The 27223-nt window shown below is 44.6% G+C and overlaps 1 protein-coding gene across 1 annotated transcript; it reads left to right on the top strand.

Annotated features, from left to right (window-relative positions):
* Positions 1-1130: 1130 nt before the first annotated feature.
* LOC147903043 (acyl-CoA synthetase family protein) lies at positions 1131-26377 on the top strand. The gene is made up of 6 exons (XM_087374133.1): positions 1131-1331; positions 1474-1780; positions 1963-2182; positions 23834-24037; positions 24153-24518; positions 24840-26377. Exons 1-6 carry the CDS (start codon positions 1149-1151, stop codon positions 26128-26130), a joined length of 2571 nt encoding a protein of 856 aa, XP_087230259.1. The 5' UTR covers positions 1131-1148; the 3' UTR covers positions 26131-26377.
* The last annotated feature ends 846 nt before the right edge of the window (positions 26378-27223 follow it).

Here is a 27223-nt window from a genome sequence, read left to right as displayed (position 1 = left end):
AAGGAAAGTGTAACCATTCCCCTCATCATTACGACAGGTAACTTAGGGAGATGTTTGGGTTTTCTCACACCCCCTTGAGCCACGTGTCATGAATCTAAGCCCTTGATCTGGTTTCATCTTATGCCCTTGATTTCGTTTGTTGTAAAATCTAAGCTTTTGACTAAAGCAATAAAAGCATATAGGTGCTTTTCACAATAACAAGACTATATAAACGTTTTAAACGTATTCGATTTGAAGAGATGATTTGCAAGTTTGGGCTTATTGACATGTGAAGCTTTGGAGAGACTCGCGATGACCTTATGCTCTACTCTCACAAGCCTAAAAGCTCGACTTGATCAAACTCCCATTTTCCCGAGGTTGGAGAGGCACGTAACGTTGGCTAAGTGGAGAGTGAGAATGTTTCGTGCTCTACTTCGGACTTCCTCTAATGATAGTTGTCTTTTTATGCTGTCCAGAGTTTACTGAATGATCTGAGAATGTTGGAATCATCTCACTCAAGGACACACACACATCCTCTCAAGGTCACATTGGCAAGTTTTTCGGATATTGTCTCTCGGCATTTGACTACGATTACGACTATTGACATCCAAGTAATATGCCAGTTTCTTATCCATTCGTGAGTCTTACCCTGGACGCTAGTATTCTTGACGTTTATATTCTCGGCGTTATCTTGGCACCCAGGGAAGGGCCCGTTCCCTCGGATTATAACTCTTTGGGGAAGGAAGCGTGCCGTTTCCCCGCCCACACTATGTGTGGTTATGATAATTATATATTATATATTATAATATAAATATTTTTAATTACTGGTCCATTCAAAATTTCTTGTTTTTAATCTGAAAGCTTACAACATTCCTCTCATTTAATGCATGTTATCGATGCGAGGGAGTAAAGAAAATCATGCATTTGTTGGACTTTAGCTTCCAAATTATGGACTTCACAAAATGACTAATAAATCACCACCCCGGATAGGATTGGTATGTAGCATGTCATGTCGAGTCATTCTCTTTTTTCCTTAAAGATTATAGAAGGATCGAGTTACTAGTTACTAGAACAATTCCATTCTTGTTTGATGTACTAACTTGTATCAAGGAAGAGGTCCTTCCTTATATACGCTCTTACCCTCCCCTCCCCTCCCCTCCCCTCCCCCAATGACCCTGCCTCAGGCTGCCCTCGACCAATTGCTCTCTCTCTTAGCGTCTTGTTCTGCCGATCAGCTTGGCGATGCCGCTTGCGACGAAGGTCTCCGCAACCTCAGAAGCTTGCTTCAGCTCGACAATGGAGACTCCTTGGTGGACTCTGCTCTTGCCATGCTCGGCTTTACGACTTCTACGGTAGGACTTGCGCTTGTTTCCTCTCCCCGCATTATTGTATCGAGAACGGCGTTTCCGCTTGGCTTCTGAATTCGAGCTGTCCGGACTCTTGGGCTGTTTGTTCGAGTGGATGCTAACCCGTCTTATGTTTGTGGTTGTACAGATGCAGCAGTCTTTGAGCAGCTTCCTAGTGCGGACATTGATCACTGTGCTGTCTTCCACGCTCTCTTGCGAAAGCCAGATATTTCTCGATCGTCTAGAAACTGCAGCCGCCTCACGGTGTGGATTAGGATGCAGTACAGTATTCATTCGTGCTGGCGACATCGGTTCCAATGGACAGAGCACGTCGGGGCACAATGACGAAAGATACAATTCCCACAAATTTTATTTTGGGGGGTCGCTATCCCCCGGAGTCCTCCGAAAAATTGTGGAATATTCCCTCGATTTTTTGAAGAAAGCAGAAATTGAAAGTAATTCTGAGACTTTACTGCCTTTTTGAAGTTGTCACGCAGATGTTTAAAATTGCATTCATTAATTCCAGCTGGTTGAGCACATCATGTCACTATCTGGTGACAGTGGTGGTTTATGCACAGTTTTCTTAGTAGACATGACATGAGGCTTAGGTAATTTTGGTGTTCTAATTTCAATCCAGAACCTCTTGCACTGGACCTGTTGGAGGTGCTCGTGAACATAACGCCTATGGTTTCATTTTCAAAATCTAGCCTTTTTGGCTCTTGCCTATGGTATGAAAGGGAAGGACAAAGTGAAGCAAAACAGAGTCCAGATGCAGCTTCCTCAATCATAGGCCTCGTAGTTCAGTTTGCATTGGAAAGAAAGGAAGCGTTTTACAATCGCTTCAGCCCGTCCATTAGGTAAGCGATTACTTTCTTCTTTTTGTGAAAAGCTTTGTTGGGGTAAGCTTCTTGTTTATTCGATTAGGAGCAGGGCTTATAAGTAGAAACGGCAAGAATGTGCAAATCTCCATTGTGTTATCTCGTCTCTTTATGTTTGTATTTACCATTTCTTTGGATGGGGAGGAGAGAACATTGCAACGAGAGGGAATGATGAAGTGCACACAGGTTTTAGTCTTCTTTAGTATGTTTCTATGACTATTTCTAAGCCAATATTGTGAACCAACCTCTACGGGTTGTTGAATACCTTTTGGCTGAGTTTGCCCTTCACCTCCAGAGTGCTGACAGAAACTCAGTACGAAGACTTTGTATAAATGGATGCTCAAGTACGTGTGGGTGTCTGGATTTGTATGTGTGAGAGCATACTTTTATACTCACTGTTGGGCTCTGATGACGTCAGTGGGGATGTCATAGTAGCTAGCCCCTGCTATGCGTGATGGAGTTTATGGTTTTTAATCTTATGAGTGACTATCGTGAGATTGAAACTGCACTATGTTGTGTTTTCAAAGGATGAGTTTGGGAATGTTCCTGGATTCATCTAGGTTTATGCTTCTGCCGTATTAGCGGACATTCAAATTTCACCTTGTGAAGTTTTCGTCCAAGTTGCGGCCGGTATTGCGATAATTCTTTCTATCTTAAATGGTGCGTTGCCCTATCAGCTAGATTTAGATTTAGATGCTCGCTTGGGAGAGACTAAAATGAAATCGTTTAGACTTCACAAGCAGTTGTAGCTTGAATGAAGAGATTTGGACTACTTTTTGATTGGCCTTTTCCTTTTAGTGCTAGCCTTCGTCATGGCTGAGTTTGCCCTTCACCTCCGGAGTGCCGACAGAAACTCAGTACAAAGACTTTGTATAAATGGATGCTCAAGTATGTGTGGGTGTGTGGATTTGTACGTGTAAGAGCATACTTTTATACTATGGTCTACACCCACTGTTGGGCGCTGATGACGTCAGTGGGGATGCCATAGTAGCTAGTCCCTGCTATGCGTGATGGAGTTTATGGTTTTCAATCTTATGAGTGACTATCGTGAGATTGAAACTGCACTATGTTGTGTTTTTAGAGGATGAGTTTGGGAATGTTCCTGGATTCATCTAGGTATGTAAATACCTTTTGCTTTATACTGTGTGATCTTTTATTGCCTATAGCCACCTGCTGCCCCCTTACAGGTTTTTTTTGACCTATTGCAAGCTTCATTGTCACTCTTGATTAGCCTCCTGCATGCAAATACATAGTAGTTCTTGCAAGACCCTTTAGTTGTCTTGGGGTTCCCGTAACCTTCAAGGCTTCCATAGTGGTTTTAGCAAGACCCTATAGTTGTCCTTTACAAGGTAAAGACTATGGTTATAGAGTAGTAAGGCCTAAGTGGCCTGAGGGCTAGTAGTACCCAAATAGGACATTTAGTACAATCAGTAGTAACTAGATGTCCTAAATGTTCTAGAAGATTAAATGTGCCAGTACATCTTTGGTAAATGGCCTCTATGTTGGAATAAAGGGGTCATGTCCCCACTTATGAACGTAGAGGGCCTAAGTGTACTAATACATAATGGGATCACCTCCCCACTTGTGAGCCTAGAGGGCCTAAGTGTGCCAGGAGATATTTTGTAAATGGCCACTGTGCTGTTATAAAGGGGCCACCTCCCCACTTCTGAGCCTAGAGGGCCTAAGTGTGCTCGGACATATTTGGTAAATGGCCATTGTGTTGGAATAAAAGGGTCACCTCCCCAATTGTGAGCCCCACATGAGGAGGGCATGGAGAGGATGACAAGTAGCATGGGTTGGGAAGTGGGGGGTGGGAATGGAGCTGCCACATGGTCAGCATAGATCTGTCCGTGGATCGGTTTTAGGACAGCCACTTGGGCCAGACTGTCCAGCACAAATGTCGGTATTAAGCCCAAGTTTAGGGCTGCCCAGCCATGGGCCCTTGGCAGTGATGAACTGATGGATGCCGCTTCTACTGTTGATGATCCAGGTGGATTACCTGTCACCTGTGTTAGATTGTAATTGTTGCCTGCCGCCAGATGTTGGATTGTGACTTGCAGTAAAAGTCATTAGATTGTGGGTTTTGACTTGGAGTAAGAGGTTGTTTGCTTGTAAGGATTTCGACATTGCCTTTTAAGGATTTCCATTATAAGACTGCAATAGATTCTGTCATCACAAACGTTAGTATTTGACACACTTTGTGACAGACATTTATATTTGCTAGGGGTTGTTTGGATATCAATTGAAGCAACAAATAGTAGTGCTATCTATTTATATTGTTGTTTACATACAATGTGGTTTAATTTACTTTGTTTCCATCATGCAGTCCTCTCATGTTATTGCTAAGTAGGCTTTTGATGAGGCAAGCTAAATATTAGATGTAGGGAAAAATGTATTGAGCGTATAAATAATAATCATGAACCATTGGAATCATTTAGACTCCACAAGCAGTTGTAGCTTGAATGAAGAGATTTTGGACTACTTTTTTATTAGCCTTCTCCTTTAGTGCTAGCCTTCGTCATGGCTGAGTGTGCCCTTCACCTCCGGAGTGCCGACAGAAACTCAGTACGAAGACTTTGTATAAATGGATGCTCAAGTATGTGTGGGTGTGTGGATTTGTATGTGTGAGAGCATATTTTTAGACTATGGTCTACCCCCACTATTAGGCGCTGATGACGTCAGTGGGGATGTCATAGTAGCTAGTCCCTCCTATGCGTGATGGAGTTATGGTTTTCAATCTTATGAGTGACTATTGTGAGATTGAAACTGCACTATGTTGTGTTTTTAGAGGATGAGTTTGGGAATGTTCTTGGATTCATCTAGCTATATCATGAACCATTGGAATTGGAATATGAGCTTCCTGAACTTAATGATGAATGTATGGTATTCCCTAGTAACTGAGTCTGTATAAATAAAATTTTATAATCTAGATGAAACAGTTAGAACCTTAACTTTATTACTTAATAAAGTTTTTGAAGCTCAAGCAAGAATGGATATTGATCATGAGGAGAAGACTAGGAATAAAGGCACTCTTAAGTGGTGCATTGCCCTATCAGCTAGATTGTCTAAGCATTTTTTTGCTTGGATGTTGGTTTGAAAGAGACTAAAATGAAATAATATAGTTTTCACAAGCAGTTGTAGCCTGAATGAAGAGAATGTGGACTACTATTTGATTTGCTTTCTCCTTTAGTGCTAGCTTTTGTCACGGCTGAGGCTGCCCTCCACCTCTAGAGTGCTGATAGAAACTCAGTACAAAGACCTTTGTATAAATAGATGCTCAACTATGTATGTGTGTGGATTTGTATGTGAGAGCATATTTTTATACTATGGTCTCCACCCACGTTTGGGCGCTGATGACGTCGGTGGGGATCTCATATTAGCTAGTCCTTGGTATGTGTGATAAAGTTTATGGTTTTCAACTTGTGGCTGACAGAATTACAGCTGCCACATGGGCAGCACATAGGCTGCCATGTGGGCAGCACATCTAGGAAAGTACCTGGCAGTTTGGAGCTCCCTCGGAGAACAGAAGTGGTATGGAACTGACACGTGGCTAGCAGGAGCAGATCTGCACAGGCTTGATAGGGTGGAACATTGCGTGAGCATCCCGGGATCCTGGCTGGACTGTACGGATGGCAGCCGCTATTGTACGGGCTGTTTGCAGGTGTTGTATGGGAGTTGCAGCAGGGTTTGCAGGCAGGCAATAGTCCAAGAGCAGGGCAAATAGGTGACTGGATGGAGCAGAGTTCAGGCCTGGAGCAGAGTTCAGGTGGGACCAACAGGGCAGCCAAAAGGGCACACAGACTGAGTGGGTTGGCCTGTTTGGGTTGGTTATTTTGGGGCCATTGAGCCTTATAAAAGTAGCCACTCATAGGCTCCTTATGTACTCTGATTTGGGAGCAGATTGGAGCTGCAGAAAGCCTGCCTCAAGGACCTCTTCAGGAGCAAAGGATGTAGGCCATCATCTCCTGGTCGTATTGATGCCTCTGGGCCTTGGTATGTGCCATGTAGCTTTAGTTATTGGCACTTAGGTCACCTAGTACTTTTAGTGTCTTATGACACCTAGTACTAGTGGTACCACTAGGTCCTAGGGTTCGCCTTTATTTTGTACTTTGTACTTTCATTTGTTAGTTGTTGATGTGATGGCTTTTAGCGTTCTGCTCCACGTTTGTACCTCCTTCCGCTTCCTTGAGCCTACAATGGTATCAGAGCAGGCCCCTACTCATGCCTGCTGTCCCCCGACGCTTTGCATCGCCATCTTGGAGCATCTAGATGAGTTGACGTTGCCACTCTTTAACAGGCGACATCTTTTTTCTTCCAGCGTAGCTCCATCGACGTAATGTCATACAACCCAGCGTCAACACCGTACAATCGTATGGCACACCATCTGTATACTGCCAACAATCTGTCGTATGCTTGCACGTAATCTGCAGTATGGTCAGAAGTTCGTCTGTACAATATATTTGTCTGTACATCTTCCATACAACATCGCCAATCGTCAGCAATTTGTCCATACATTGCCGTACGATTGCCATTTGACGTTGTCTACAGAGTACCTGTCAAACTTGGCACAATATGAGGCATTCTGTGTTCATTGACAGATTTTGTAATCATATTTGGACATTTGCAGATATTTGGGGCTTTCCATGATTTTGCCCTCTTTTGTTGCAATTTGCCTTTAAGAAATTGGAGTTTTTCATATTGGGCTTCAGTTTTGCAAAGGACAAGGCCTTTGGTAGATGTGCAGGTACTTTTTCTCTCAATTTGAGTGAGAGAATCTGACATTTGCTATCTCTAGGAGTCAAATTGGTCTATTTTGGCATTTTTGCAAGACATTGCAGTCAGATTGCAGGATATTGTCAGAATTGCAGGTTATTTTGCCACATTTGCTTAAATAGCAGTGACATTTACCTGCTTTGATATGAAATTGGCAGTTTTCAGTGAAATTGACAAGAAATTGCAGGACATTGCAGGACATTTGGTCACATTTGCAAAGTTGCAGCTTAATTTGGGGCTTTTCCACATTTGCTCTCTTTTTGGCCATTTTGCCCTTTCAGATTGTGGGGCTTTTGCCTTAGCTTCTATTTGCAGTGATCTTCCTTTGATTCAGCTCTCATTTGGTCACATTTGTAGTTGAAAGCCTTGAGGCTATTTTTGCATCACTTGGTTAGTGCACTTTTACTTATGCTATTTACAATGGCTGGCAACAACAATGATTTGTTTGGCGTTCTCCGTGAAGATGATAAGCTTGATGGCACCAACTATCCTATGTGGTCCTACCTTATGAAGCATATTCTAGTTGCAAGAAACTTTTGGAATATTGTTTCAGGTATTGATTTGAGGCCAGCCGATGCTCAAGTGGTTGCCCCCTAGTACTCCTGTCACTACTACTACTACTCAGGACCAAATCAGATGGGATTCTAGAGATGCAAATGCATACTCATGTATTGCTTTATCATGCAAGAGAATCATTATTCCACACATCTGATCATGCACACTCATGTATTGCTTTATCATGCAAGAGAATCATTATTCCACGCATCTGGTCATGCAGGACAGCAAAGGATGCTTGGGATAAGCTAGCTTCTCTTTATCAAGTTCGCAATGAGGCACGGGTTGCATATTTGAGAAGACAATTGCAGGAACTCAGCATGTAGGAAAGTGACTCAATGGATACATATTTAACAAAGGTCAAGGACCTCATGAAGCAACTTGCAAATATTGATGAAGTGGTGTCTAATTCTCAGCTTGTTAGCACTACATTGAATGGACTGTTAGACACATATCAAGGGTTTGCTACAACCCTTAGACTTGTAGCCAATGGAAATCCTGATCGCTACTCATTTGATCAGTTAGTCACTTTGATTTTGCAGGAAGAGCAAAGTCGTGCTAATAGGCAAGCCTACTATTCCTGATCATGCATTTGTTTCACAACAGAAAGGAAAAGGCAAGGCTTCCAAGCCTATGGGCAAGCCTAAATATGTGCCTAACAGTGGCAATTTCTCCAATGTATCTCAAAATACAGCAAATAAGTCAAAGAAGAAAAGATGCAACTATTGTCGCAAGCCAGGGCAATGGATACATATTTAACAAAGGTCAAGGACCTCATGAAGCAACTTGCAAATATTGATGAAGTGGTGTCTAATTCTCAGCTTGTTAGCACTACATTGAATGGACTGCCAGACACATATCAAGGGTTTGCTACAACCCTTAGACTTGTAGCCAATGGAAATCCTGATCACTACTCATTTGATCAGTTAGTCACTTTGATTTTGCAGGAAGAGCAAAGTCGTGCTAATAGGCAAGCTACTATTCCTGATCATGCATTTGTTTCACAGCAGAAAGGAAAAGGCAAGGCTTCCAAACCTATGGGCAAGCCTAAATATGTGCCTAACAGTGGCAATTCCTCCAATGTATCTCAAAATACAGCAAATAAGTCAAAGAAGAAAAGATGCAACTATTGTTGCAAGCCAGGGCATGAAATTTTAAAATGTAGGAAGCGTATTGCTTCGGAGGAGAAGAAAGCAAGATTGATAGTAAATGCCTCACATGCAATTGAATCCCATGAGCCAGCAAATGCCTAACATGCACATACTTTCTAGGATGATTGGGCATGGGCTGTCCATTGCTCTTTTGATCCCTCGAAAGTTGATGCATTCTTTTTTGCTAATGATGCTCAATCTTGGTATTTTGATTGTGGTGCTTTCAAGCACGTAACCTCTTGCAGACAGTTGTTTCATTCCTTGGCTAATGCACCTCGAGGGGGGACTGTCACATGCGCTAATAATGTTTCCTATGTTGTAAAAGGAATTGGAGATGTGCAACTCACATTCATTTCAAGCCATCCTGTCACTTTGACAAATGTTCTTTTTGTGCCTGGAATTGAAGTCAACTTGATTTCAATTTCAGCAATTGCCACTTCAGGTTTCAAAGTGATTTTTGATGGATACAGATGCCTAGCATATGATCTTCGTGATGATAATGCCATAGTTCTCTCTGGCACTTTGCAAAAGGCTCTATCACCTTGATTATCACTCAGCTGCACTTTCTATTGAAGCATTTGCTATTTCAGATTCACAGCTTGCTGAAACTCATCTTTGGCATGAGAGAATGGGTCATTTAAATTATAGAGCTCTTGCCAAGTTACATTCACAGGGCATGGCAAATGATGTACCTCAAACTCACACAGTTTCCAAACATGTGTGTGAGGGTTGTCTTTTGGGTAAGATGCATTGGTTTCCTTTTCAAAAAGATTGTCCAAAATTCTCACAAAGGAAATCGCAGCTAGTGCACAGTGATGTCAGTGGCCCAATGAGGACAAATGCCATTGAAGGGTACAAATATTTCATGACTCTGACTTCACAAGATATTGCTGGGTATATGCTTTAAAAGCCAAATCTGAAGTGTTCTCATGCTTTCAGAGGTGGTTGAACATGGTTGAAAATGAATCAAGATGCAAGATTGTCACCCTCAACACAAATAGGGGCGGGGGGGGGGAGTATATGTCACAGGGGTTTGATGCATTTTTGTCTTCACGAGGCATTGTTCACTCATGCACCTCAACATAATCCTGTTCTTGAAAGAAAGAACAGTTCCACTATGGAGATGGCCAGATGCATGCTTAAGGCCAAGTCCTTGCCCAATAATTTTTGGCTTGATGCAGTGATGTGTGACAACTATGTGCTGAATAGATCACCTACAAGGGCATTGAGGACTGTTACACCTTATGAAGCATGGAAAGGCAGTAAGCCTTCACTTTCACACATTATACCAATGTTTTGTATCCATATCCTCTTGAGGTTCTCCATTGACAGGCTGCCGTTGCATGTCCCTTGTACCATGCTATGAAGGGGATGGCTGTGTGGTGGTGCCCGTGCTTGGGTGAGTGCCTATGATGATGGATCTTGGGCCTCTTGCATATGTACATGTACCATAGATATAAGCTTGATGATAAGGCAATCAAATGCATATTTATTGGTTACAGCCAGGAGAGCAGAGGATATCGGTTGTACCAACCAAATATTGGGAAGATTATTGTCAGTGGAGATGTAATCTTTGTTGAACATTCAGCTTCTTCTCTTGTGGACTGCAAAGCAAAGCCAGAAGTTGACATGTTTGATGCCTTTGACTCTTGGTTACCTCTTCTTCCCTCAGGGGGGGATTTTGACCAGCAACATGAGCCTCCTGCAGGTCCTCCACAAGCAACGATCAGCCAGCAACACATGCTGATTTGCAGGTTCCTCTTCCAGCACAAAATGATCCCAATATTCATGATGTAGTGATTGAAGAAAGAGCTGTCAATAGACATCAAAGGCAAGTTTCCAGATGGCTTCTTGACACATTGAGGGACAGCAAACAAGATCAACCTCTTGCTGCCCGGACAAGATCAGGGAATAGACAGATGCATGGTCACTTTCCTGATTTTGTACTCCTTGCTACAGCTTGCAATGAAGAGCCTTTGTGCCATAAAGATGCTTTTGCAGCAAAGAGTGGATGGATGCAATGAGAGCTGAACTACAATCTATTGCAAAAAATGACACATGGGAATTGGTAGATCTACCTCCTGGCAAGCATGCCATTGGTACCCGGTGGGTCTACAAATTAATAAGGAAATCTGATGGCAGCATAGATCGACACAAAGCCCGTCTTGTTGCAAAAGGGTATGCCCAACAACAAGGCATTGACTTAGAGGAGACCTTTGCTCCCACTTCCAGGATTACTACTATCAGATGTGTCATTGCCATTGCAGCCCATCACCATTGGCAAGTGCACTAGCTTGACATCAAGACTGCCTTTCTTCATGGGGATTTACAAGAAGAAGTTTATGTAATCGGCCTTCAGTTTCCTAAAGGGCAGTAGACCATAACTATCATTGCATATTCATTATTCACAGCCACATTGCATCATTTCCAGCCACTTAATTTTAAACAATACCACTTAGAAACAATTTGAGAAATAACTGGATGGAGGCTAGGGTGCCCCTGCTCAATGAAACCAAGTACAAGACACCACACTGGCCCCAAACACTTCGCGCCCCTTCCGGTTTTTATTTTTTTCTTCAGGAATAAAACTGGTACATACAACAAGGGCTCACCCTTGCGCTCTGCCCCACGGGCTATTTCCACTGTCCAAGCCAAACTTTGGCTACAACCTGCATTCCATCCTAGTGCTCACACTAGTACCCAAGTGCCAAGGCAAGGCTAAGGCATTCACCATTGTCCATGACCAACTGTAAAGGTGTCCAAGCATTCCACAAAGCATCCAACTTACTCAACTAGGACTGGCAATCCCACAACCCACTGACTAGTCTCTTAGGGTGATCAAGCTTCAACACAGATCTCAGACTGAACAAGTGATCACAATACAGGAAGATAATCCACACACTGCCCCTTTGATTACACCCTCTGTGACTGGGTGCCCAATCATTGCCTGAATGGCCAAGAGGGGCTTCCAACAACAAATGGAGCAATAACAAGCTTCCAAAATCACCAAATGCAATCAACATGAAAGGGATAGCGACAAGAGATTTCAAACCAGCTTCAACTGACTTTAATCCAGCTCCGAAACACCTCCAGAAGCAACAGATCCAGTGTGGAGACTAGTAGGAGGAACTGGCAGCTAGGAGAGGGGAAGGAAGAGAGGAAAATTGGGAGCTGAGAAATGTGAGAAGAGCAAGGTTCATTGGTGAAGAGGCCAGGGCAAGAGAGAAAGAGCTTGTCTGCCATGGTAAGGTCTACCCGCAACTTGCAGCCTATCTTGAAATGCGTGAACAAGCCTTTGAAGAGAGTGTCCAAGCTGCCCGTATGGCAGCCTTTAGTGTCCACACAGCCAGCAGCATTAATAACGTCCGTACAGCCTGCCTTGGGAGTCGTGAAACAGCTCGTACAGCAGGCCCATTCCGTACAGCAGCGATTAAATGCCCGTACAATCAGCCTTGGAATGCGTGCCTCTTCCGCACAACCATCAAAGAGGATTCCGTACAGCCCATACAATCCGTGATTAATTCTTTCGTACAACCGTACGGAAGCCTTGGAGAGAGAGAGAGAGAGAGAGAGAGAGAGAGAGAGAGAGAATCTCGGAATGCGTGCAAAATGAGAGAAAAACAGCCCCGTCCAAAAAGCCTGTACCTTTTGCTTTGAAAGGAGAGGAAGGGGGTAGGTGTGCATGAGGGGCTGCCACGTGGCCCCTCATTAATGCTCTAACCCACAAGAACCAATGAAACATTGGTTTGCCCCTCACACTTAAATCCTAACCCTTCTAACCAATGGAACATTGGTTTCCTTGGGCCTAACTTTAAGACCCCTCCAAACCTTGCCTTGCCCCTAGCAAGTAGGCCTAATGTGTGCACCTAGGGACTTCTGGGAAGTGTCGCTTCCCTTGGGCTAGTCCCCTAAGCCAAAGTTAGTCACAACTCATACATTCACGTCCCTGTGACAGTTTATGTGACACAACCTCCTGGCTTTTGAGGTTGTTGGCTTTGAAAAATGCCGGCTGAGAAAAGGCCTTTATGGTTTGAAGCAGGCACCGAGGGCATGGTATGCTAAAATTTATGCACATATTGTCCCCTGAATTTCAGAATAGCCCAACAGAGCCCACTCTTTATGTCCGTGGGAGTGGCTCTGATTTTTTAGTGCTCATTTTATGTGGATGACATGCTGATCATTGGCCCTGATGCTCAGCATATTGCGGCTTTTAAGGCTGATTTGCAGCAAGCTTTTGAAATGTTAGACATGGGACAATTGCACTATTACTTGGCCATTCAGTTTGCTCATGTTGAGGGGGGTATTATGATGACATAGTCCAAGTATATGGGACAGCTCCTTGATCATTTTAGTTTGAGGATTGCAAGCCAATCTCTACTCCTATGGACCCTGGATTCAAATTTTCAGCTCATGATGGGAGTCCATGTGATATCACTCTTTACCAGCAGGCTGTTGGATGTCTCATTTCCTTGTACCACACCAAACCAAACTTATAGTATGCAGTATCCCAGCTCAGCAGGTTCATGCACATGCCCAGTTCACAGCATTGGCAGGCAGTGAAGAGAGTCTTCAAATATCTCAGAGGCACTCAGGATTTAGCCCTCTTCTATGGTGATCAGGGTTCACTTTCCATGCATGCTTACACGGATGAGTGGGCAGGTTCTGACAACGGAGTGTCACATACCGGCAACTGTTTTTTGCTTGGCAGTTCATGTATCTCTTGGCTCAGCAAGAAGCAACCAACAATTGCCACATGCAGCTGTGAGGCTGAGTATAGGGCAGCCTTCACCGCTACAGTAGAGTGTGTCTGGCTTCGACAGTTACTTGCAGATCTTGGTATCCGCCAGACATCCTCTACTATGGTCTACACTGATAGCCAGAGTGCTTTGGCTATTGCACGTAATCCAGAGTTTCATGCGCGTACCAAGCACATTGAGGTTCACTATCATTATGTTCGAGAGCAGTTGTCAAGCAGGAGACGTAGAGTTGTCCTACCTTCCCATAGAGGACAACATAGCAGATGTGTTACAAAGGCACTTCCTCATCCAAAGTTTGAAGTCTTTCGACAAGCTTTACACTTGGTTCCCTTTGTTACATGATCTGGTATACCTTGTACATTCATAGGTGGCTATATCCCTTGGGATGAACATGTGCCACCATGACCAGAAAATACGAGGTATTTTGAGACGTTTCCAGAATACTTCAGCCCATACCATGGAGGGGGATTTGTAGGCCATCATCTCCCGGTCGTATTGATGCCCTTTGGGCCCTGGTATGTTGTAGCTTTAGTTATTGGCATTTAGGTCACCTAGTACAGTGTACTTTTAGTGTCTTAGGACACCTAGGACACTGTCCTAGGGTTCCCCTTTATTTTGTACTTTGTACTTTCATTTGTTAGTTTTTGATGTGACGGCTTTCAACATTCTGCTCCACGTTTGTACCTCCTCCCGCTTCCTTGAGCCTACAAGGGAGATGGCTGATGGCTGCAGACAAATCTCACAAAGTCTTCATCATTGGCTGACATCAAGGACAGCAAGAAGATGGATCAAAGAGGGAGCTTGTGCATCACCTTTGGATGGATTTCGGAGCAGCAAGGTGGTCAAGATTCCAGGTCAAGCATCGCCTTACTTGTGGCTATCTGGGGGATCAGCTTGAAGGTGTGTTTGTAGGGTGCGACTACGAGGCCCACCTAAGCTCTTGAGGAGCATGCAGGCCAAGTGTTTTGGGAGTGCCATGGAGGTAGGAGAACAGCGTTTTGTGTCTTCAGGGTCTACATCTAACCAACACTGTGCTGGTAGAGGGTGGCACACTGACCATATCTATATTGCATTGTGTCCATCTTGGACGGAAATATATATTTGCTGGTTCTACGTCTCTCTTGTGCATTATCCATTTACTTGCTGCACATCTATCTAAGCACACTCCAAGGAAAAGAAGTTTGAGATTGAAATACACCACTGTGTGAGTTCTTGACTCTCTGACTCTATCAGGGTTAGGTCTTCTTCTGGGTATACTCTCTGCTCCACTTTTCTAACATGATAGGCCTGAAATGGTACAGATAGACTCTATGGATAAGAGGTTTTAGTTACTTCTCAATAAGTATAGAAGCTGCCTTCTGCAGGCCCTGCAGCAGCTCTGCTATACCTCCAGTTGCTGCTTTATTGTCTGCTGTACCAGTCCAAGTACCTGCTGCTGCTGAGCACGTCTGCGACCGTTGTACAACCCTTGTACTGGATCTGCTGACCAGACATCCTCCCACTTCTGCAGCCCTTCTGCTGGCCCCATCTCGATGCCCTTTGCTCCAGCCAATGTGCCGACACCAAGGGCCTATTGCCAGCCATTGATGCGGGCCAGGGTGGCCCTTTGAGGCTGCCCTAAATTCAATATAAGGAGATGTATGTGCTGTCCATGTGGCAGCCAGTCTGCTGCCCACATTTGCAGCCCTAAACCTCTCTCTCTCTCTCTCTCTCTCTCTCTCTCTCTCTCTGTCTGTCTGTCTCTGTCTCTGTCTCTGATCCTATAAAGTAAGCCATCCTCCCCATGTCTTCCTCATATGGGGGCACACAAGTTTGCAGGCGACCCCAATATTCCAACACCCCCTCTCACCAACCCACACTGGGCCCACACCCAGCTGTCAACGCACGTGCTCCATCAGCTCCCTCAAAAATCTCTCTGGAACAATTTTAGGATGTCAACACCATCTGATCCATGTACAGGTCCTGACCCGCAATGTTTGCGAACAGTTAGATCTAGTCTGGAATATTGCTAAACTCCCTGGTCCAAGTCACTAATTCTCTAGAGTCTTCAGAATCCCAAGACATGAATAAATCGATCAGTCATCCCCCTTAGAAGATAGGAACCGAACAAACCCTGCAAGGAACCAAAGATCCTGGGTCTGTTTCAACCGGTCATGAAACTGGCACCTTCGATGTCTTGGTCTGTTATTCCTTGTACAGTGAGATCCTTGTGGCTGCCCCACATTGATTCCTATTGGTAGGAATCTCTCCAACCAACTTTAGAGGGAGTATGTCAGCCACCACTGGTCGTCCACGGCTACTATCTTTAGAGGGAGTATGCCACCCACTTGTCTTATTGGTAGGAATCTTTAGAGTGAGTATGTCACCCACTGGTCTTCTATGGCTATTATCATCTTTCCTTGATCATCAAGGTCCCATGTCTCTATGACACGTCCCAGCACTCCTGAAACCTCTGATCTGCAAACAAACACACACACCACGTGAGAACTGAGCAGGCTGCTCACCACCATGACATCTGCGGGATGTGATCCCGAATCAGGAGATGTCCCCTTCGAGCCACGACCTGAGCTACTGGCACGAACTCCCAATCAGATCCAAACCAGCCTGGTGTCCCATACCACCAGGTGGCGCTATGAAGCCCTGGATCTGCCACTGGGCCTTGGGCTACGCTAAGATGCAGGCGCGCGTCCGCGACTCAATCCAGGAACAGACCTGGCACCTGGGAACGAAGCTTGCTCCCAACTGCACACTCAGAACTGAACCCCCAGGGCCCCTTTTATAGACTCGGGCCCCGAGCGCCAAAAATAGCGAAGACCTATAAATAGTCCGTACCCTTGCCAGTCAACCCGAGAATCAAGCCTGCCTAGCTCTAAGCCTCCCCAGGCTAACCTGAGCTAGTCCTGTGTACCTAGTACACGTCAGATACCAATCCGTGCACATGACATACTCTCCCTCCTCTAAGAACTCACTCCTGAGTTCGCTAAAAAACCCGAAAATGTTCTTTGGAGGTTTTTTAATGTCTCCCATGTTGCATTCTCCTCAACACGATCCTTCCACTTGATCTTGTATTCCGTGATAGATCGATTACGAATTTGTCTGTCACGAAATTCAAGAATACACTCAGGTTCGTGAGGAATAAAAGTCAAATCTGTAATTTCGATTATCTCGTGAGGAGAAACAAGTTGATCTTCCGCACCCAAAACTTCTTTTAGTCTACTGACATGAAAGACTGGATGGACTTTAACATCAGGAGGCAATTCTAATCGATATGCAACTGGTCCAATTCTTTTAATGACCTTGAATGGGCCACAGTATCTGGGGGGTAATTTCGGTACCAAACCAGTACTTAGGCTCTTGGATTCCTTAGGAATTCGTAAATATACCATCGTTCCTTCAGAGAACTCTCTAGGTGAACGATGTCTATTAGCATAAAATCTGTCCCGATCTTGGGTACTTCTAATAGACTCCTTGGCAAACTGCAACATTTCCTGTATGTCTTGCAAGAAGTTCTTAGCAGCATCATTTTGAATTCCTTTTAATCCAACCATAACTGGTGACTTAGGTTGGAACCCGTACATAAGCATAAAAGGACTGTAACCAGTACTAGAATGCTTTGCACTGTTGTAAGCAAATTCTATCATAGGTAGATAATCTTCCCATGAAGACTGTCTCTTAGATACATATGCTCGAAGCATGTCTTCAACCAATTGGTTAACCTTCTCTGTACAGCCATCGGATTGTGCATGATCCGAGGAACTCATACTTAGAGAAGTTTCTAACTTCTCAAAAACAAGTGTCCAAAAGTTACTTGTAAACTTTGAGTCCCTGTCACTGACTATGTCAGATGGCAAACCATACAGCTTAAACAAGTGGTCCACAAACTTGTGTGCCAGCTGAACAGCTGAAATAGTTGTTCTAGTAGGTAAGAATCTAGCCATTTTTGTCAAACGGTCAACTATGACCCAAATGGAGTCATGACCCTTGCGCGTTCGAGGCAAACCAGTAATAAAATCCATGGAAATACTTTGCCATTTATTACCTGGAATCTGTAATGGCTGTAGTAAGCCCGCGCTTCTAAGGCGTTCTGCCTTAGTAACCTGACAAACCTGGCAACCTACTACATAGTTCTCAATAAATGCACGCATCTTAGGCCAATAAAAGGTATGCTTCACAAGAGACAGAGTCCTATGTATACCCGGATGTCCAGCACTAGGAGCATCATGACACTCCTAGAGAATCTTGGATTTAAGGTCCGAAACATCTGGCACACAAATCTTTTCATTCTGGAACAGCAAGCCGTTCCTAATCATCCATTGACCTCCTGCCGCCTGTACCGTAGGTGGCACAATCTCTGAGTCCTGGTCAACCATGGAGCTCCCATCCTGGACTCTCTGCCAATAAGAACTGAAATGAGTATCAGTTGCGTATAGCCCTCTCAAGGATTGAAATAGGTCTGAGGATATTTTCGTAAATGACAGAGCATTTACAAACTTAACTCGACTTAAGGCATCCGCCACACTATTCAACGAACCCTTACGATAACGTATTTCAAAATCAAAATCTTGCATTAATTCTGCCCATCTAGCTTTCCGTCCCCTCAATTCAGATCCATCACACACATACTTAATTTACTGATGATCAGTTAATACAAGGAACTTTGAACCATACAAGTAGTGTCTCCAAACCTTAAGAGCATACACTACAGCATAAAGTTCCTTCTCGAGTGTGGGCCAACGATATTGGGTGTCGTCTAGCTTCTTACTTTCGAAAGCTACAGGTCTGCCCTCTTGGAATAGAGCTGCCCCAATCGCATAATCACTCGCATCGGCCTCTAAAACATAAGGCCGGGTAGGATCGGGTAATGCAAGAACGGGTGCTTCCTTGATAGAAAACTTCAAGGTTTCAAAAGCCTTGTTCATTGCATCATTCCAAGAGATCGACTGGGTAGACCTGCGTCCACGACCTTTCAATATGTTTGTCAGTGGTGCCGTGATATGTGAATAATCACGCACAGACTTCCGAAGAAATACCGTAAATCCTAGGAAAGAACGAAGTTGTTTCACAGTCTGAGGGATAGGCCATTCTAAAACCTTCTGGATACGATCCAGATCAATGCTAATACCTTCAGAAGAAATCTTGTGTCCTAAGTAAATGATCTCCTTCATAAAGAAGTCACATTTACTCATCTTGGCATAGAGCTTATGCTGTCTTAGAATATCGAAGACAATCCGTAGGTTTCTTATGTGATCCTCGAGCGTTCGACTATATACCAAGATGTCATCTAAGAACACTACAACAAATTTGCCCAGAAAATCTCTGAACAAATCGTTCATATCTGCTGCACCAAAAGGTAATACAAGAAACTCGTAATGACCATACCTAGTTCGGAATGCGGTTCTATCTATGTGTTTAGCATAGATACGGATTTGGTGATAACCCGTACGCAAATCAATCTTAGTGAAATACTTCGCTCCGGCCAAACGGTCTATCAAATCATCGGAACGAGGTACAGGGTATCGATTCTTAATTGTCACTTTATTTAATCGTTTATAATCTATACATATTCTCCAGGTAGAATCTTTCTTCTTTCTTAAGAGGGCAGGTGCACCCCAAGGTGATTTACTTGGGCGTATATAGCCCATATTCAGGTAATCCTGAAGCTGTAAAGCTAACTCATCCTCCTCTACCTGGCTCATCCTATAAGGTGGTACACTGATAGGTTGAGCCCCTGGGACTAAGTCTATGCGATGATCTACTGCCCGTTCTGGAGGTAAACCTTCCGGCAGTTGAGCAGGGAATACATCCTTAAAACTATCTAACAACATTCTCAATTCACGGTGTTCAAACGCACTTAAATCATTCTTGTTAATTACAGAAACAACAAATGAAGAAAGCGGAATCAAAACACACTGATAGACATCATAATGAGAAGTGTTTAATATATTCCGAAGCTGCATCGCAGATACAATAGGTCCCTGAGAAGAGGGAATTTTATCACACTGAATACAAAATTGGGTGTCCTTCTCTATAAAAGAAAGTGTATGCTCCGTCCATCCAATCTGAATATTGTGGGTTTTAAACCACTCTATTCCGATCAACAAGTCTACATGCTCCAGATGCATAACATAACATGTAAGAGCCCCTGTGTAGGCTTGAATCCGGATAGGAAGCGCTTCAACCTTGCGATCCCAAAACTGCTTCCCAGTTGAAAGCTGCTCCTCATAGGTGTGGTCGCTAGGTTCTGTGGACAGCCCCATCTTCTGCACAAATTTGTAATTAACAAAATTGTGAGAGCTGCCTGGATCAAAGAGAATGTGAACCTGTTGGTTCCTAACTTCTCCATAAATTCGGAAAAGATCATGGGAACCAAACAACGAAGTATTGAAAGTACAATTACAAGAGAGTGGGCAGGTAATGACATTTACAGAAATACCTGTCATCAAGACTTGGTTCGCTCCCTTGGCTGAGGTTCGTGGATCCGCCTGGAGCTTCGGTCAAAGCACCAACTTTTGGTTCTTGCGCTTTGGACACTCATTCTTGGTGTGGCCCCGCTCCTCGCAATAGAAGCATCGTCCTTCTTTCTTGAGCCTCAAAGTACGAAGGAAACGTGCTTTACCATTCTTTGCTTGAGTCAAGTGTTTCTTGGAGGCGTTGTTCGTAGACTTCGTCTCCCCGGTACCAGTCGTAGGATGAAAGAACTTGCGTTTGTTCTTTCCACTCGTGTCGGAAACGGTAGTTGCTTTAGCACCGACCATGGTATCATCATAAATGCGCGCATAATTCATGGCCTCATGCAACGTTGTGCATTTGTTGTTCTTTATTTGCAACTTGTATGAATCTGGCAAACCATCCACGAAGAAACCTAGCAAGGTCACTGGATCCATCTTCGTGGCCCTGGTCTGCAGATCCCGAAATCTTTGAAGATAAACTTCAAAGGACAAGTTTAACTTCGACATATCGAGGGCTTTAAGCTTGCCAACGATATCATAATCATCCTCCTTCAGGAAGTCCTTCCTGAAGACCCCTTCGAAATCTGTCCATGTATCGGGCTTAGGCTGGAGTTCCTTCCACCATAGCAACACTTTACCTGACATGAAACCCGCTGCAAGTTGGATCTTCTTCTCATCTGGGTATGGGTGGAACTGAAAGTGTACCTGCCACTTGTGTAACCAAGTGTCAACTACCTCCTTCGTTTGAGACTTTTGATCTTCTGGAAAAGGTTCTGGAGTTATATTCGGGCCTAGCACTGAGGCCATGGCATCCACATGCGTGAGTGCCTACACAGTGCTAGCCAGAAGAGTGAGAGTCGCCTGAATCCCTTGGAGTTGCTATGTCAACCCCGTTTGATTTGCATTAACCTGCTCGAATTTTCCATCCAGAGCAGTGGTAAATTCACTGAAGGCCTTTTTCGTAATCAGGTCATCATAAAGACCCTGATCCTCCTCTCCCACAGGAGTGTAATCCAAATCCTGCTCTCCCATGGTGAACTCGGGATTTGCAGAATCAGACATAACTGAAATCTGATTTGAATATAAACTGAGAGAAATAACTGACTGAACCGAAGCGAAAAGGAGAATGGAGCAGAGGAAAACCGTCCCAAGAGATGTTGACGGAAAGTGATGCCGGAAACTGGCGAACTCGGAGGCGCAACAATCCCGGAGTCTAGCTGAAATCGATGCCGGATGTAGCGTACGGAGTCCTGCAGCGATCCCGGAATCTTGCTGACCGTACAGGTGTCGCAGCAGTACGGACAGCTGACGTGGCTGTATGGCTGCTGATGCAGTCCGTACGGTGGCTGACGTAAGCCGTACGGTTGCTGACGCAGGCCGTACAGTGGCTGATGCAGGCCGTACGGCAGCTGACGGAGGCTGTACGGATGGCTGGCGCAGATGTACGGATGGCTGGCGCAGGCGCAGGGGTACGGATGGCTGATGACTGATGACGCAGGGGTACGGATGGCTGGCGCAGGCTCGATGGCGCAGTGAAGGCTCTTTGCAAGCTATGGCTGGTGGTTGGAGCCCTGCCCATCTATATAGGGAGCAGGGCAGCCTAATTAGGAAGCCCTGCTTCCAAAAAAGGCCCACCCTCCCAGCTTTGGAGGGTGGTGCTTTTTTTCGAAAAAAGCAACCCTCTTCGCAGGGTGGTCGCACCCTGTTCCTGCACCTTGTGCCTCTCCCTGCCCTGGCCGAATTTCCGTACCAGCCCTGGCGTCCAAACTCCGCCTCCCCCGCAGCCCTTGTCAGTCCCCTCGCCTCTCTTTCCTTCTTCTCTGCTCTCTCTCTGCTTCCTACATCCTTCTCTCTCAGCCCCCTTCAGGAATTTTGAAACTCTCCCTCCTTTCTTCTACCTTTTCCCTACCAACTGTCCACCCCTGATAACCGAGGAACCACGCAGAATTTGCAGCAACAAATTTCGAATTTTAGGGCATACCTGGAGAAAGAATTCGTAAAAAATTCTCGCATCAGAAGTTCCTACCTCAGGAGCTGGCTCTGATACCAACTGACACGTCCCAGCACTCCTGAAACCTCTGATCTGCAAACAAACACACACCACGTGAGAACTGAGCAGGCTGCTCACCACCCAACCATGACATCTGCGGGATGTGATCCCGAATCAGGAGATGTCCCCTTCGAGCCACGAGCTGAGCTACTGGCACGAACTCCCAATCAGATCCAAACCAGCCTGGTGTCCCATGGTGGCGCTGTGAAGCCCTGGATCTGCCACTGGGCCTTGGGCTACGCTAAGATGCAGGCGCGTGTCCGCGACTCAATCCAGGAACAGACCTGGCACCTGGGAACGAAGCTTGCTCCCAACTGCACACTCAGAACTGGAGCCCCTGGGCCCCTTTTATAGACTCGGGCCCCGAGTGCCAAAAATAGCGAAGACCTATAAATAGTCCGTATCCTTGCCACTCAACCCGAGAATCAAGCCTGCCTAGCTCTAAGCCTCCCCAGGCTAACTTGAGCTAGTCCTGTGTACCTAGTACACGTCAGATACCAATCCGTGCACATGACACTCTACCATAAAGAATTTGGCAAGATCATTATCTATTCTTGCTAGCATCATGTAACAGCGATTAGCAATCTGAGCTTGTCAAAGTCTTGCTCACAAATCTTGAAGGTAACCTTGCAGTAGGCGAAAGCCTCCGCAATGAGAGATGACCCTCTGTCTATATGGAAGGTTTTCACCCTCTTCTCTCCAACCAACTAAGAGCACCTGCACAAACACGAGTCCCAAAGCTATCTACTGAAATCTCCAAAAAAATATAATGAAAATACATACCTTGAAAATTTGGTCTGGTGATGCTTGCCATCAGAACAAGCCAGATACCTCCCAGAAGGACCATGATCTTCCGTGCCTCTATGTAACCCTATAGTCATACTCCCTGTGATGAGCTCTTGCTCATCAAGCTCCATCTCTAGGTGTGCTCTTCCATTTGCAGGTGGCACTGGATTGGTCCGCAGATCCCTTGACTGAGCAACATTCTCATCCTCCCCCTTCCAACCCCCACCTACTATTTTCCCGTGAAAGTTCAAACCCCTTTCATGCTCTCAACATCCCTCTCAGCCTCTCTTCCTCCTCCTGTATGCAACCCTTAAGGTGGGAAGTTAGGAGAGTTGAGCTGGAGGGGTCAAAACATTTCTAAGAGCTTGCTCAGGCCTTTTTGTAGAACCTTTCTTCCGAAGGAGGAAGTTTTTTATTGTGCGTTGCATGCAGCTAAAGCTCTGGCTACTTCTTTAGGCTCTCCGGCATCCGTGGTTGTTCTTTGCCCTTTAGTATGAAGAGGATGAAGGGGCTCTGTAGATTTCTTTTTCCTTGTCAAGTTAGCGTTTACAGAGGGCGCTAGTTTGTTTCAAGTATTTTTTTAGTGCTGGTCCAGAGCCGTCCCTGCCTTTGTTTGTGCTCTGTAGGGAGGGTACCTGCACAAGATGGACTAGTTTGGGCATGTTCATTGATTAATCTAGCTATATGTCTATATGAATGGATTGTATGATGCCAATCGTTATGCTTCAGGTCAGATTGCAACTTGCGACCTTGTCATATACTGCACACGTTTTTGAGTGCTTTTTGTATTTTCATTAAGTGCCAACATGCCCCCCAAAAGCCAGGGTGGTGCTAGAGTCTAGACGCGTATTCTCCTTGGTATTCTTGCTGGTGAGCTCAGCATTGTCCTTGTTAAGTGTGAACCCGAGGGCTACATGTTGCAATGAAGGCAAATTTGGAAGCTCAGATTTAAAGTGTTCACTGCTCTGTTTTTTTGGTTAGCTTTCTTTAAATATATGTAGATAGATGGGTTGATATTCATCTATAATGAAAACCAATCTATGTAAGATCTCATTGGTAGATCTTTGTGGATGGACAGAAGCTCAAGGACTAGTTTTTGCTGGGCACAGATTGCTCTTATGGCGTCTTCAACCGAAGCTTGTGAAGCAGGATCTCTCAAGTCTTCTTCAGAGGATTGCAGAAAGGCCTCTGTTGTCATTGAGAAACGAACTACGACATGGTGATAGGTGGCATGGTCTCATTGTTGGAATGGCTTTTGGACCAGATGTATTTGTGGAATCGAGAAGACTCCTGAATTCTTGGCTGTTAGCTTTGTAAGTCGCTTTTCCTTGCTTTTTTCTTGTTCATTTTCCAAATATGCTATCACTTAACACAAGAATGGGATCTTGCATGGGATGTCGTATTTTCGCTCATTTGCAACCTCTGCAGGGGTGCGCCATGTATCTGGGAGTTGAAAGCAGAGCTTGGTGCTGCTATTCAGGACGTGCTGGAAAACCCTTGTTCTTGGGGTCTGTCTGTTAATTCAGGGACTGATCTTCCTCCTTTGTCTGCATTTTACCAATACTCACTCCATTCTGCAATTAGAATACTCACTAGGCCACCATCTTGGTCTGGACTAAGGGAGCTTGTAAGCTTGTTTGATAAGGAAGTTTCAGTAATAACTGGCTGCTCATTCTTGTACGGGGAGGAAGAACTTTCATCAGAAGCTTCAAAAAATGATCTACAACCCGACAATGCCAATGACTACATGGAACAGGCCAATGCACGTGTCTTTGTCCTTGAGGAGTCCTTGTGGTAAAAAAGCTATTTGTACTTTTTTGCATTTGATGTGATTTGATTTTCAACATTTTTCTTCAACAGCACTTGTTATTGCATGAAGATCACATCTCTCTCGATCTGCTAGCCTTGTTATCTGTGGCTCTGAATGCAATTGTGGTGTGTGGAACAATATGATTCGAAGATGAAAGGGGCTTATTAGGTAAATAGGCAGTGTGTCAGAATGACTCAGGCTAGATGATCTTTAGTAGACTGTAGTAAAGTTGATACCCAGGTCCCTCTTCTATAGAGTCCTATTTTTTTAAAACAAGGCTTCAACATTTTATTTATGTTTTGTAGGGCACTTCTGATGGACTTTCCCCTCTGGCTTCAATTCGCATCCCTTTCACTTTTCCAATTACAGTGCTCCACACAGCAAAGTTCTGGCAGCCAAGATGATGTGGATATACCTTTTGGACAATCTCGTTTGTGTAACTTACGGTTAAGTGAGCAGGAAATTGTTGCAAGGTACATTGCATGGCTATTTAGTCCCCATGACCAAAGGCATAGAGACCATGTGGTCAGGATGCTGGTGCAAATAGTTAAGAGCTGGCTTTGCATTGGAAGAGAGAACTGCATTAGCGATGAGAACTACATTGCTGAGCAAGACACGGATAAAAGCCCCACAGTGAAACGAAGGAAAGTGATGGTTAGGGATTATGAGAAATCTGGTGTGCCTGTTGACCTACAGAAGACATGGGGTCTAGAGCATGCAATTCAGAATTCTTGCAACAAAGATCCCCAGGTGCTCTCGGACTCCTGCGAAGAGGTTGTGCAGGGAGTTCAACAATGGCTTCTCAACTTTCAGAGTTCTCGTCATTTTATTGACAATTTGGTTAGTCAGGGTGCAGGTAGTTGCAACAGAATAGGCACAGGAAAGGGGCATCAAGCTAAGAGGAGATTGTTGATGGAGGAAGATATCGTTAGGGGAGAAAGGGGGCTCTCAGTGGACCATGTTGCCACACAATCTCTGGCAAGCTCATCTCACACTAGAATGTCCACTTTTTTAGATAGTATACCCCTTGTAGCCCTTGTAAGTTCCCCGGGTTTACAAAAGGATGCTGTTGTCTCTCTAATCCTTAATTTTATCATGTCTGAAGCTAGCTGTTTGACATGTGAGAGGAATGAAAATGGAGGACACAAAGTCGAATTTCCTGGTGGTGAGCATGAGGGGAACATCTTTCAAGCAGGAGACTTCAGTCAACAGGGCCTTATTTTCAGAGAGCCATCCCACCGAACTGAAGATTTCAAGGATTTATGTTCTCTTGCATCTTGGGCCACAGGTGCAGCTACAGTCTTCAAATTTCTTGAAACATTAGAGCTCCTTGAAGGCTCAGAATTTGTGAATGGAAGTCATGGCTTGGAATGGCTTGGTGGTTTCAAGGAGGCTATTGTTAAACAGCTCATGGTGTGTATACAGCATTGGTTGGAGCAAGCTGACTTTAAACATTTAACTTTGCTGGATGACCTGCAGCGGAGGGCTTCCGTATGGGCAATGCAAGCTGGGCTTGAAACAAGTACATTGAGGGCCTTTAATCGGGTCTTACAGGGCTTGGATATTCTCATTGCTTCATCACTCGTGGATGCATAACGTGGAGCCAATGCAGTGCATTGAAGATTTTCTGCTGCATCATTTCATTCCATGGTGCGTAACTGGCGAGCAGCTGATTGTATATCCACAGCATATTGGCATATGCTTCATAGGTGAAGTTGTAAGTTTCTATGGGAATTACCCAATGGAATGACAGCACAAGAGTCCCTAGGGGACACCTGTAATGGTATTTAAGATCCCCATCTTATGGGTATCCACTTAATGAATGTGTTTCTCTTAATTTTTGAGGCCACCTTTTGTACTCTTAGTTGCATACTGTATTTATCTTTCACGTGTACATCACCCCTCAATGGAATTCAGAGGAGTTCAGTAGATGGAATCATGAACATGATACTTAGTATTGTTGGGAAGTGTCTTCAAATGTCATGTGATCCCTATGGGGTTTGGTGTGGCCCCTGTTCGTGTGCGTGTGTGTGTGTGCATTCACATGTCTCTCTGTCTGTTTTGTACATCACCTTTAAGGGAGGGCACATGGCAGCTACCAAGGAGTGCAACCTCGTTTATTTAGAGTACCTACATATAGTCTGCTATGCCCTCATTTTGTCCTGCCCATTTTCCATCCTTTCTAGCAGCCTTAACCTTGGCTAATTCCGTTGCCTTACGCTTCAATTGATCTCTTGTGAGCTCCTCGGCTATCCTTACCTTGGTCCTTCTTAGCTTGTAAGATGGTTGGAGAAGCTTGATCTAGAAATCTCGTGAATTATGTCCTCTAGAGTATCGGATATTAGTAGCTCCATCTGACATCATCATCCTCATATATTCAATGCTTGTGCCAAAGTCTCACTGAAACTTTCCTCTTTGTACCAGCCTTCAGGGAGCCCCCCTTCTCTAAACTTCAATGCATTGTCATGTCTGGCTTCGTGCTCTTGGATCTCATCTTGGATATCAGTTTTACTTGCCTTTGTATCGGCCTCCACAATCACTTCTTTCTTAATTGTTTGTACTTCAGTATGAACCAAATCTTCGACTGTAGAGAGTAGGGGGAGAAACCTTACAGGACTTTACAACCTCATCAATTACTGCCTGATTGCCAGGCCCCTGGAGGACCTGAAGTCTAGCTACTTCTACTTCT

This window comes from Dipteris shenzhenensis, chromosome 4 (genome assembly GCF_047967505.1).
Source record: "Dipteris shenzhenensis isolate YYH24624 ecotype China chromosome 4, Dip_SZ_1.0, whole genome shotgun sequence".
NCBI classification, from domain to species: domain Eukaryota; kingdom Viridiplantae; phylum Streptophyta; class Polypodiopsida; order Gleicheniales; family Dipteridaceae; genus Dipteris; species Dipteris shenzhenensis.
This window is presented reverse-complemented; position numbering and strand designations above follow the sequence as displayed.

Excerpts from the sequence above, each read along its gene's own strand:
- LOC147903043 (XM_087374133.1), top strand. The coding sequence starts at position 1,149 with ATGACCCTGCCTCAGGCTGCCCTCGACCAATTGCTCTCTCTCTTAGCG. Across the intron at positions 1,332-1,473 it reads TCGGCTTTACGACTTCTACG|ATGCAGCAGTCTTTGAGCAG; the intron begins GTAGGACTTGCG and ends GTGGTTGTACAG. Across the intron at positions 24,519-24,839 it reads GTCCTTGAGGAGTCCTTGTG|GGCACTTCTGATGGACTTTC; the intron begins GTAAAAAAGCTA and ends TATGTTTTGTAG.